This window comes from Phymastichus coffea, unplaced genomic scaffold (genome assembly GCF_024137745.1).
Source record: "Phymastichus coffea isolate CEN01 unplaced genomic scaffold, Cenicafe_Pcof_1.1 PCOF00005, whole genome shotgun sequence".
Taxonomy (NCBI): Eukaryota; Metazoa; Arthropoda; class Insecta; order Hymenoptera; family Eulophidae; genus Phymastichus; species Phymastichus coffea.
Genome location: NW_026706816.1, coordinates 1,224,156 through 1,238,142, shown reverse-complemented (window position 1 = coordinate 1,238,142; position 13,987 = coordinate 1,224,156). Strand labels below are relative to the sequence as shown.

At 34.9% G+C, this 13,987-nt stretch overlaps 1 protein-coding gene across 2 annotated transcripts in view; it reads right to left on the bottom strand.

Moving 5' to 3' along the window:
- Nucleotides 1–13,987, bottom strand: part of LOC131667681 (RNA binding protein fox-1 homolog 2) — a 796,162-nt gene that overhangs the window by 200,234 nt on the left and 581,941 nt on the right. For both annotated transcript variants that reach the window (XM_058941279.1, XM_058941288.1), the window contains one exon: nt 7,595–7,658. In XM_058941279.1, coding sequence (XP_058797262.1) covers nt 7,595–7,658 — 64 coding nt within the window. The remainder of the gene's footprint in view (nt 1–7,594; nt 7,659–13,987) is intronic.

The window sequence follows — 13,987 nt, the reverse complement described above, 5'->3', positions numbered from 1 at the left end:
TGATTCTCGTTTACACAAAATTATTGAAATGAATGTACTCGACACTTCTAATACTTAATTATAACTCGAACTCTTTTATTCCCAAACTCTTATCTTAAATTATAGATTTAACTTCAGTAGGAAAAATGCAGGCTTCTTAGTTGAGCGTTCACTGCTAACTGACTAATCTCTGGTCGTTGTTTTCGCCGGTTCATTATATATCCCTTGTCCCTCGCATTCCGTCTCTCTCTCGCACATATGCTTTAGACGTTTACGCTTCTCGTATCGGCTCGTCTTACCTAGCTAAGCACGCTGACTGCAGCATGCTGTCGCAGCATGCTGCCGCAGCGTGAATCAGCCTCTGCCGCTCATTCCCACCGAGTCGCGCACACGAATACTGCTAGCTATACTATGTCCGAACGAAAATCTCGAGAGCGAAATATTATTCGACAAAATACAATTATAACACAATTAAACGTCATGTAACAATGTAATAATACAGTAAACAATCTTGGTGTATTCACATCTTCTGCCCTCGTCTAAAATGTACAAGTTAAATTACTCATCAGCAAAATAAATTCATCCTGTAATATTTGTTTACAGTCAACGTTTGGTTCTTCAAGTGAGCAGACGTGTTAGAACAGTGCTCTACCTGAAAAGCTATAGTATTAGAAAATCAAGCGAAGTGACAGTTAAGTTTAAAATTTATTAACGGTACCTCAAATTAAAAGAAAATAACGGACGAAATTATCACTCAAATAGGAGATGAAATATCTATTCCTAATAAAAACCAAACTGAAAACTAAAAAACTGTAAAATAATAAAAGGCAGAGAAGCAGCCCAGAAGTTCAAACTCAATTTCCAAAACGACAAGCACAATTATCAGATTACTGGCTAATAATACTCGTATAAGCAACAGGTATGAAATACTTTGAGAAAATAAAGAAAATCATAGCGAGGAAGGAAACAACGAAGCAAATAAGTTGAAAAATAAATTTCCTCCGATCGTCGTTTCCAACATAGAGAATATCAAACTGTTAGAAAATCTACTGAACATAAGTTTTAAAGAAAATTAGACTTTAAGTGATAGGACAAGATAAAATTAAAACAGTCGACAACTTCGGAAAATTACTTGCCAATTATTACTGCATTGAAAGAAAAAAACACGCCATTTTACACTTACCAGAGCAAAGAAGAAAACTATTTCAAAGCTATATTAAGAAGTATTCACCCGTCAGTGGATAGATGAATTAAAAATGGCCAAAAAAGAGCATAGACACAAAGTAATAAATATTTGTAATTTAAGGCATTGTATCAGAAAACTACCATTACCGCTTTTCACAGTTGAAATTAACCATGATTATAAAAGCTAACAAATTTATAAAGTAATCTGAGTATTAAACATGGTAATCAAATTCGGATCACCGTGCGTTAAAAGAGAAATTTCTCAATGTTAAAACTGCTAAGAATACGGGCATATAAAAAACTATTGTTATAAAAGTGCTGTGTGTGAAATGTGCTGAACGCCAAACTAAAGAATGTCCAATTAAACATAAAATAAAAGAAGTAACAAGTGCAAATTGTAAAGGAAATCACACCGCATGCTATAAAGGATGCTTAGTTTGTAAGCAATTACAGTAAAAACTATTTTCTAGACTAAGAGAAAAAACGTTAAATCAAAAAAGTATTCAAGCTCATCAAAATTCAAATTTAAATGCTAACATCAATAGAGTTAAACCAAATATAATATTTGCACAGATAATATCAAAACAAAACGATCAGAGTGAGATAGAAATATATATATAAACTATTATGTAAAATAAACAGCCATTCAAGCAGAGCTAAGTATGTCTACTTAGCTTTGTTAAGTAAACACAAATAATAAACTCGGACATATGATGGAGCAGCTGATGCAAAGAATGGATACTTGTTAAATCTGTTAAATCTTTTAACTGCGCTAGTAAACAAAATGATATAATCAGCAGTCTAAAACTCACTATCTGGAACGCAAACGATCTTATACAGAGGCATATTAACTTAAAAGCATTTTTAATCTATGAAAATATAGATATCATGTTGATATCAAAAACACAATTTACATGTAAAATCTATATGAATTACCAAACTACACTGTACATAAAACCAATCTGCGGTACTGCGATTAGAATCAAAACAAATACTCTATGAAATACTGCAAAAAAATAACTACATTCTGGTATCCTCTGGAGAACCAGAATATTGGCCTACAGATATAAACAGTTTCCGGATTTGGTTGACTTTGCTATAGGGAACGGTATAAACAAAAATTATTTTAAAGTGTCATCAAGCTTAAATTTATCATGAGATCATTCACCGGTACTAATTACTCTACCCCATCAAGTATTTAAAAAAGTAAACAATAACATAAAAGTCAACTGGAAAAAATATGCTCTTTACATAGAGGAACGCATAACGTGTAACGTTCTTCTTAAAACAGCTAATAATATAGAAAGTAGCATCAACTCACTCAACATAATTCTAGATGAAACTATTAACAATTACTCTACTACAATAAATAGAAATATAATATAGCAAATCATGTCCACCAGAATAACCTAACAAATAAAAGAAAAGAAATATTAAGAAAAAGGTAAATAAAAAGAGATTATTAAGAAAAAGGTCAAATAACTAGATCGAGTCAAAACAAAGCTAAAGTAGATAAAGCAACCAATGATCTAAATAAAATGTTATATGAAGAAAAAAACACACAAACGCAGAATTATCTTAGATTACTGATTCCTACAGAAGCAACAAATAGTGATAAGAATATTATGGAGCTACCAAATGACTTAATAGACTAATTACATTTATAGCGCCTATTAGAAAACCTGGTGGTAACTGAACAAGATCGGACGGAACAAAAATTGAAACATTCGTAAATCATCTTAGTACAGTATTCAAGCCCAATAATATTAAATAGAAAACTTATTCCTGACTATCAATCCGGTTCTCGGTGTATCAATTCCACGATTGAGCAAATAAATAGAATAGTATCTGTTGCGAGGAAAGCCATCGAAGGAAAGCCATCGAAGATAAACAATACTGCACAGATATATTTCTAGATATTGCCCAGGCTTTTGACAAAGTTTGGCATAAAGGGCTATTGCACAATCTCAAGGAATTTTTTTCTTAGCCGCACTACGAATGGTTATAGTCTTATCTACACAATAGAGCCTATCAAGTTAAAATAAATAAAAACGTATCAAAAAGTTAGTTAATAAAAGCAGGAGTACCATAGGATAGTGTTCCAAGTTCAACACTATATCTGTTATATACCTCGGATCTACCAAAATCTATTAATATCTTGATAGCAAAATATGCAGATGATATAGCAATTTTAATAGTAAATCTAGAGGTAACAAGAGCAACCAAAACATTAAAAAACTACATAAAATATCATAATCAAAATTAGCTTAACTCCTGGAGAATAATAGTAAATGAAAGCAAATCGACATTATACACATATGACACTTCGAAGAGATACCTGTCTTCCTATCAGATTAAACGAGAAATGTATTTCACAAAGCAATCGAGTAAAATATCTAGGTATTCACCTAGACCGAATACTTACATGGAAAGAACATATATTCATTAAACGTAACCGGTTGGGTCTAAAATGGAGGAAAATGTACTAGCTCAATGGAACAAAATCGGAGCTGTCAATTGAAAGTAAACTACTGCTATATAAATCTGTACTTAAAACAGTCTAGATATACGGCACTCAACTATGGGGTGAAAAACTATAGTGCTGCTTCTAACTCGAATATCGAAATCCTGAAAAAATTTCAAACAGAAGTCCTACGCAATATAACCGAATGAAATTATCCGAATAAAAATAAAGTACAGATAACTACAGTCAAAGAAGAAATTCAAAAATTTTATGCAAAATATAATTCGAGACTTCAAAACCACCTAAACAAACTTGTCAACTAATTTCTCAAGACATTCATTGTTAACACCAGACTAAAAAACATAAATTAATGAATGCGCAAATAAATTAAGATTATTTCAGTCATACTGTAAAACAAAGACAGTATACTTATTGGAGTAAACTGCTGTTTATTATATAGATATATGTCTAACAGCAACAATATTTGTATTTGTTATAATATTAATATAAGCAAGAAATCTTGTTATCGTGCGGAGAGCTGCGCCAAATTAGTGATTTATTGCTGTTGGTCCTGCTGAATTTTCCAGTTAGCCATCAGAGAGCATCAACTGTCTGCCTGCAAGCTACTTCAACACCGATAATCAAGTCACCGCTTCTTTTCTCTCTCTCTCTCTCTCTCTCTCTCTCGCAATCATTTTTCCTTTCTTTCTGGCATCCGCGACTTGCGTGCTGTGTCAGGCTTTCACGGGCCGACACAGATAGTTTATAATTATCTTTGTTAATGAGTCGGTAAATAGGATGGCAAGGCGCTCACGTGCCGGTCATCCTATTTAATAATAGTGTTAATTAGATTAAGATGTGTGTGTGTGTGTGTGTGTGATTTTCGCCGGTACTTAAGGTAGTGCCTTTGTAATAAAGTGTGTTATTTAGAACTTCGTAAAGTTATTGTGTTCACCTTTCCTTTTATGCTTTGCTGAGATCGATACACTGCCTCCCTTGCCTTCCCTCTCTAAACAATTGGTAATAATATTAAAATTGTCGGCTATCAGCGACTGACGCTATTACACATCTCATGTGTACCATGTGCTCTTTCATTTAATAAACATTAACGGTTACATTTTTTCTTCTAATACCCTCATTAAGTTACGGCACATTTGGGAAATACCCAATACTTTTACCAAAGCCGCATCACGACACGTGTAATAAATAAAACGATCTTAATGCTACCCATGCATATTACACTCTTGAATTTGGGACCGTGGACTACACTTGGTGACCAAGACAAAGGCCGTTATAGCTTCGTGGATTATTGTCGTTATTCGCCCTGTATGCGACAACTAATATTCCGAGACCACAGTTCTAAGCATCAGCAGTTCAGTAACATTTACCTGTTCTTAATTATAGGCAATCGATTGCATTTCGCGCTTTCATTCATTGTATTCGTATAAGCCGATGACACAGTGAAAAAGATATTTTTTTTTGCTTGATGGGACCGCTTTTCCTTCAGTACGACATTTAATCGATCTAATAATCAGATATAATATTCATCAGTTTTTCCATCTATTATCTACAAATTAATATCATACCTGTTTACGTCGTAAAAAATAGGAGCCATGACTTTTCTGACTGATCGTATCGTCTTTATACTTTTCGCCAGGCTCGGTCCACGTTTTCTACTGATTTTTCGTTTCTAGTATACATCTAGCATACATCTTTCTTATGCACAAACATTTATTTAAAATTTTCCATGTACGAGGGTCGTTTGAAAAGTCCGTGCAAAGTCAGAGAGATGGCGCTACTAGTGCGTATCAAAGTTATTTTCAGTTAGTGGCATATCTTGGAAGAGCACACACCAAGTTTCAGCCAGATTGGCCAATTACTTTGTGTTTTACATTCGTTTCAATCAAAGAAATCGAATGGTTGTAAAAAAGTGGACGAAAACGAATTTCATGTATTGATTAAACATTACTTTTTCAAAGGCAAAACGCCTCAGGAGATTAAACAGAAGCTTGATAAACATTATGGTGATTGTGCACCTTCGATTAGAATGGTTTATAAGTGGTTTCAAAATTTTCAGAGTGGCCATATGAGCACAAAAGACGCTGAACGTTCTGGACGCCCTGTTGAGGTTACCAGTTCAGAAATCATTGATAAAATCCATAATATGGTGATGGCTGACAGAAGAGTGAAGGTGCGTGAGATTGCTAGTACTGTAGGCATCTTGAGCGAATGGGTACATAATATTTTGCACCAACATTTGGACATGAAAAAACTATCCGCTAGATGGGTGCCGCGATTGCTCACGATTGACCAAAAACGAGATCGTGTGAAGTGTTGCAAGAATGGTTTGCAACTGTTCCAGCAAAATCCGCAAGACTTTAAGCGTCGTTTCATCACTGTAGATGAAACATGGATACATCACTACACTCCTGAGACCAAAGAATAGTCTAAACAATGGGTTACCAAGGGGAAATCTGCTCCGAAAAAGGCAAAGACAATTCCTTCGGCCGGGAAGGTTATAGCGACTGTTTTTTGGGATTCGCAAGGAATAATCTAAAATAATAATAATAATAAAAATGGGTAAAACTATTACAGGCGAATATTATTCATCGTTATTGGATCGTTTGAAAACCGAGTTGCTAGAGAAACGTCCACGATTGGCCCACAAAAAAGTCCTCTTCCACCACGACAATGCGCCAGCTCACGCCTCAGCAGTTGTGGCCGCAAAACTGATGGAGATAGGGTTCCAACTCGTTTCACATCCTCCCTATTCTCCAGACTTGGCTCTGTCGGACTACTATTTGTTCCCTAATATGAAAAAATGGCTGGCGGGGAAAAGATTTTAGTCAAACGAGGAGGTGATTGCAGAAACGAATGCCTATTTTACAGACTTGGACAAATCCTATTATTTGGAAGGGATTAATAAACTAGAGTAGCGTTGGATGATGTGTATAAGCCTAAAAGGAGACTATGTTGAAAAAAAAAAAGATTTATTAAAAAAAACCAAGCAGTTTTTATTTTTGTACAGACTTTTCAAACGAACCTCGTATATATTACTAAAATTTTTAGAGCTTCAATAATTTCACGCAATTTCAAACAACAATTGAAAAATTATAAATTTTATGGATCATTATCTGAGTAGTCAATTTTTTGAATGCTGAGGATTACTTCTGCTCTTATGGTCGCAATAAAATTCAGTAAAACAAATATATACCATGCAATGCCATGAAGCAAAATCTCCATAAATTTTCTAACATTTTCAGTAATTTCTTTGATTGAGATTTCTCGTAGAAAATAATGTTTAACAAGTTGCCGAATCTCGCTTTTCTCCATCATTTTGTATATGCAATGAACAACTAAATTCAAATAGCTATAAAAATTTTTCAAACCAACGTGCTTACTAAAAACTTTGTAAACACACTCATACAAGATAAAACTTTGTTTGAGAATAAAATACATTACAATAACCGCGCTATCTTCAGAGAAATTACGAAATGATTGAATGACCTTCGTATAATGTTAACTTTATGCATTAATCAAATGTATACTGCAAATCATTAACGAGACACTCATTAATATATTTACTTTTATTGAACTTTATATAATTAGTGCTGATCGTTAATTAGTATGCGTGGAGTCAATATTAAAGATTAATAAAAAATTTAAAATAATGTATAAACTCGTAATGACGAAATCGATCAAATATTTCATTACTTGTATGTAGTTCTATGTAGTTCTATAAAGTTCATATAATTACAAAAATAACATAAAAGCAACACATTCGTAATAACATGAGTGGCGATAGGACACATATCCCTCGATTTTTCGTAAAAAAATTATAGAAGTACATATTGGTATACAAAGAATAGGGAATAATAATATTGCCGAGGATGTTAATGATACAATATGAAAATAAAGTTTGCGAAATAGGAAAATTGTAACATATTTGTAAATAAATTCTTTTACCTGTAATCTATAATTTGAATCCTGTGTTGCTGCATGTGCTGCTAAAAATGGATCATAGTAGACACTGAAATCAGATTTTAAATTGGTCAGTATTTAATTCTTAAAATTATTAGAAAATTTTTAAATATAACGAAATTTATTATGTACATCATACTGTATCGGGGTGTAAATTCCATTTTATTTCTTTGTCTCACCCGATGCGCAGTCATATTGGAATGCGCGCGGCGAGATCGAAACAATCATATTCTGTTAACTAACCGAAGATCAGGAGAGGACGGGTGCCAATCAACGAACTTATTACTAGCAAAGATAACAATAAATTAACGTTTCAATCAAACGTGAGCTAGTTTATTTTCTATGTAATCTATAATACGCTAGGCCCGCGCATTTAGCTTATGCGGCGCGTGCGACAATCTTACTCACCAGCATTTCATTTAGTCTCTCGTTCGCGATATTCGTTTGCATGCTCGCTATCGATTTTCTCATAATCGCCGATGTGAGGGGACAGTAATCAAGCGCGATTGTTTAACAAAAATCACGACGCGAAGCTGGCCAGCTTACCTTGCGTGAACAATCACACTATCAGGGGGAGCAGATCAGTATCGCCTCTGGTAGCTCAGGTTGCCGTCTCTCATAATTGGAAAAGAGATCTTCTCTTGCTGATGCTATCGGGTAGATGGATTCCACGACCTCGTGGTTGGCCTACGATGGCGATTTTGCCGAACACTCGGGAAAACAACAATAGCCACACTTATTATTATCGGCGGACTAACTCACACACTCTCTTCTACGCACGTTGCTGATTTTAACTCGTTGATCCTACGATGGCATTCCTCGACTAGTTCTTCTACCTTCGCGCGCATTCCATCCCATATCGGACCGAGTTCCCGTTTTCCGCTTTCCCCGGCCGGTAGGTGCTGTCCTCGTAGGCAGCCGCGTGATCGAGATAGTAGCGCAAACAAGACGTTTACCGTCACAATACATACAATTATAAATATAAAAAATCAATAAACTACGTAATTAAAAAAAAAGTAACTTGTAGGACTTTATTAAAAAATCAAGTTTCTCTTCAATTTAAAATAAATCTCAAGAAATTCTTCTAGTGCAGTTAAAAGATCATCAATAAAATACATACAAAAGTTAAATCAAATATCCTGTATATTACTATAAGAAATGTACAGCTTTAGATGAACCAGACGATAGCCTCTTACTGAAATTGTTAGTGTTGGAGAAAGAGACAGATAATTAATTATGTTATTATTATTATTAATAATGACCACACAATAGAAGATATAGATACCGGCAGCACTTTACAGTTATTTCATTACGCAATGAGTTGCGTAATCTTCCCGAACATCTGTACCAAGTTTCAAGTGTATAGCATTTTTTGTTTGGTTGTGAGAGGCGTAAAGGATATAAATGTTTTACGTGCTCGGCGATTTCTTGCTATCGAAAAATATGGATCAAAGGATTTGCATCAAATTTTGTGTAAAAAATAAAATAAAGTGCTCCGAAACACTTGAAATGTTGACGGTGGCATACGGTGAAACTGTTCTGAGTAAAAAAAATGTTTACAAGTGGTACAAACTCTTCCAAGATGGCCGGGAAGATGCCAATGACGAGCCTCGCTCTGGACGCCCAAGCACGTCAACAACTGATGAAAACGTTAAAGCAGTGAAGAATATTGTTCTGGAAAATCGTCCAATCACGATCAGAGAAGTTGCTGAGGATGTTGGTTTATTGCTTGGCTCGTGACATGAAATTTTTTCTAACGTTTTGGGCATGAGACGTGTGTCAGCGAAGTTTGTCCCAAAATTGCTAAATTTTGACCAAAAGAACCGTCGCATGAGCATCGCTCAAGAACTATTGAATGACGTCAACGACGATCCAGATTTACTCAAAAGGGTCATAACTGGTGACGAATCATGGGTATGTGGTTATGATATCGAAACCAAAGTCCAATCGTCCCAATGGGAGAGCCCAGATGAGCCAAGACCGAAAAAAGCACGCCAAGATCGATCAAATGTCAAAGTTTTGCTCACTGTTTTCTTCGATTACTATGGCGTGGTTCATCAGGAGTTTTTACCATATGGACGTACGGTCAATAAACAGTATTATCTTGAAGTTATGCGCCGTTTGCGAGAAGCGATATGAAGAAAACGCCCAGAATTGTGGAAAAACAATTCATGGCTTTTGCATCACGATAATGCCCCTGCTCACTTATCTTTGCTTGTGAGAGATTTTTTGGCCAAAAATAACACCACAATCATGCCTCAGCCACCATATTTATCGGATTTGGCCCCATGTGACTTTTTCTTGTTCCCAAAACTAAAGAGACCTATGAAAGGACGGAGATTTGCAACGATTGAAGAGATAAAGACTGCATCGCTGGAAGAGCTCAAGGCTATACCGAAAAGTGCTTATGAGAAGTGCCTTGAGGATTGGAAAAACCGTTGGCATAAGTGTATTGTATCTGAGGGGGATTACTTTGAAGGGGACAACATAAATATTGATAAATAAATATATTTTCTTAAAAATACAAAGTCACCTTACTTTTTGAACACACCTCGTAAACTAGAGGGGCCACAGATCACGCGTTATTGTGTGTGTGTGTGTGTGTTTGAATGCATATATTCATATATATTGTTTTGATATATATTATTTTCATATATATATCGAGCGAGCGAGAACGTGAAAGACAATAGAGATTTCGAAAATTTTTTCGAATCCGTTTAATTAATAATAAATTAATTAATTTATTATTAATTTATTATTAATTTATTATTGTTGTATAACAATATATATAATTTATTATTATATCTTTAAGCCAGTTTTTTATGTCCTTCTGACTTTGGTATAGATTTGGTGTTGGTTGAATAATTTTCAGTATAAGATTTCCATTGCAAAGATAGTTTCATTTTCTTATCATTTGCATTGTAACTTTTAGTAATTTCGGGAAGACACGTATAAGGTACACTATTTTTCTGCCCCATTCTGATGAAAAAATGATTACAACAAGCCAAGAACGTTATATTAATAGTTTAATCTTTAAACCAGCGATAATTTTTTAAATACTTGTAGTGTCATTAAATTCTAATAATGGACAAAAGCGTTTATTAAGAATCTGTTGCCTTATATAGTCGATTATCTTGAATGGATAAAAAATTAGGGAAGTGGGAGGAGGGAAGAGGACAGGTGGGGATAATTTTCATCTAGTTCATCTGCTTCTCATGGTATAAAAATGGACTGAAACTCAGTGACAGTCGCATTTGACTATTCGCATCCAGCGTGTTAGTATTGAAAAAGAAGTGTTAAGAGCTTTCTGTAACACGTTTTCGTGTGAAAAAGTGATATTCTGTAACGATTATGAGCGAGAAGGTGATACAGGTAACTATTTTTATTCGAACAACTACGAACAATTGCGCGAAAATTTTTTTGGGCCTCTTTTAGTGCTACATATGCCCGTACCTGGCGCAGCGCTGTGATTGGCTACCGCCAGCGTGCAGTGCCTTGGGTTCGACTGTATACAATTAGAAGTGTTTTAAATCTACTTAATGTTTATAAAATTAAACTTGTACCGCAGCCCATTATTACGCAACTTAATGCTGTAATATCGCGTGAAGAAGCTAGGGCCTCGGAATCACCATCATCATCATCATCATCATCATCATCATAATCATCATCATTATCATCGGTACACGAACCTTTGAGTGTAGTTGATACTGGTGTGGAAGCATCCAATGCTCCACGTACAACGATAAATGTAGCCCAAGATGCAACAGTTTGATGGAGTGACATTAACAGTGCTTTCAAAGATAGAATCAAGACTGGTATAATTACCAATCTGAAACATTTAGATTTGGATACGTTTTTGAAAGATGCCAAACAACTGTTTCATGCTAAAATCAATGAAGCTTTGAAACGATATAATTGTATAAAAGTGAATATTGTATTAGATGCTGAGTATGCAATTACGAAGAATGACGAGGAAACACTCGATGTAAAGCTTTTTAATATTAAGATGATGCCGACATACATAACTACGAATATAAACGAATGGTATATTGAGAAAGTACTCGAGCCTATCAGCACTAGAATGGAAAATTTCCAAGAGCAAGTTTCAGGGTGGTCTCTTTGCATTATACTAAATTGAACTGTCAATATCAGTAAATACAATCCTATGAGGGCTGGTTCTTACATTAAATTGCCAGAACCTATCAGAAAAAGGAGGGACTGTCTAAATGTGCAAAACTATGATGATGATGTGTTTCAAATGGGCTATCCTCTCAGCATACATCCGGGTGCAATGAATCCAAATCGTGTCAGCGCATATACTATGCATCAGCATTAGTATAATTTTAGAAATCTTACATTTCCCGTGGATCCGAGGCAAGTCGTTAAATTTGAAAAAGAAAATGATGTTTCAATAAATGTGTATTTTCTAAATTTGAAAAATGACATCTACGAAGTTTTACCTTGACATTTGACTGCTGAGAAGAAGTAAAAGCACCTGAACATTCTTCTAATGGAGAATTATTACGTTGATGTAAAGAGAATAAAAATCAAATACAACGTCCTTATATGCCTTATAAAGTACATTATGTATGGATAGAGGACTTATCTCGACTGATGTAAGTTAGTCGAGATATAAGTCTAGGAGATGTAAGTCATATATTTGTGATCGTTATCTGCACTAATTCCGAACTGAAGACAAATTGAAAATACACGATATTGATTGTAAAAATGTGAATATGTGTACAAAAATTGTGCTTCATGATGAGAAAGATAAATTTTTACAATTTGACAATTTGAAAAATGAGTGTCCCGTGCCGTACTTTATGAATGCCGCTTTCGAGAGTTTCTTGAAACCGGTATCTAATTATGAACGCGTCTATCAGCATCATAAATAGTATAGTGTTGGTTTTTTCGTGATGTGTAGCTATGATAACTCTAACTCACATTACCGAAGGTACAGACAGAAAACTATCGATAACATTAGTCCAGCCAAATGGTTCGTACATAATCTCTATGACTTAGCTATGTACCTGCACAATTTATACAAAAATCCACAGCCTATGACAAATTTAACTTTTCATGAGACATTCACCTTTCTTCATGCTACAGAATGCTACATATGTAAGAAGCCCTTCGACACCGACAAGAAGGATAAAGAAGTTCGCGATCATTGTCACTTTACGAGAAAGTATCGAGGACCTGCTCATTGCACATATAACATTGCTTATCAAGAATCAAGAACTATACCCATATTTTTTATAATCTCAGCGGATCCGATGCACACCTATTCATTAAAGAAATTACGAATGAGTTCCCTGGTCGAGTGAGCCTTCTTCCTCAAACGAAGGAAAAAAATATATCTTTTACTAAATATGTCGAAGGTAGTGACAGTAATCTACGATTCGTTGATTCATTCCCATTTATGGCTTCGTCTTTCGACAAACTGTCATCGTAGTTGGAAAAACATGATATTCTAGAGCGCCACTTTCAACAAGAAGATAGATACATCATACAGCAGATCGCTTTATTGAAGAGAAAAGATGTTTTTCCCTATGACTATGTATCGTCATTAATGAAACTCGAGGAGATATCTCTTCCACAAAAACAAGACTTTTACAGCAGTTTTTATGATTCGAATATCAGCGACGAGGAGTACGATCACGCGGAAGAGGTTTGGAGAACGTTCGATATCACCGATCTCGGCTGCTATTCGGATCTATATCTCAAGACTGATATTCTCTTATTAGCTGAAGTATTTCAAAACTTCAGGAACAAATGTCGAATTACGTATCGTTTGGATCCTACTCACTATTAAACAACACCCGGATTAAGTTAGGATGCTATGTTATTAAAATATACAGGCGTAAAATTGGAGCTTCTGACGGATATTGATATACTCATGTTTATCGAACGCGGTACTCGTGGGGTGATCAACCAGAGCTGCAACGGGTATGCCGTCGCCAACAATCCGTACGTGGATACTGATTATAATTCACAAAAAGATGACAAATACCTTATGTATTACGACATAAATATTCTCTACCGGAGGAGTATGACTGAACCTTTTCCACAAGGCGGTTTTAATGGTGTGACATTGACACAAACTTTTTATCGATGTTCCCGATACGATAATTTACCCATTAGATACTAGTGCGGTCATTCTGGTACGAAAAAAAAAAATAGATCTATATTTTTTGCGAACAGCGAGATATTTTTTTATTTCGACGCGGAATAACAGGTAGATAATGGGAAAAATAGTTTTGATTTCTAAAAGTTTCCGGAACATTATTTTATTAACGATTTATTGCAAGAAAAAGGTACTTTTTTTATTTATTCGCTTATATCTTTTTTCCTAATAATCCTATCGATAGAACGGAA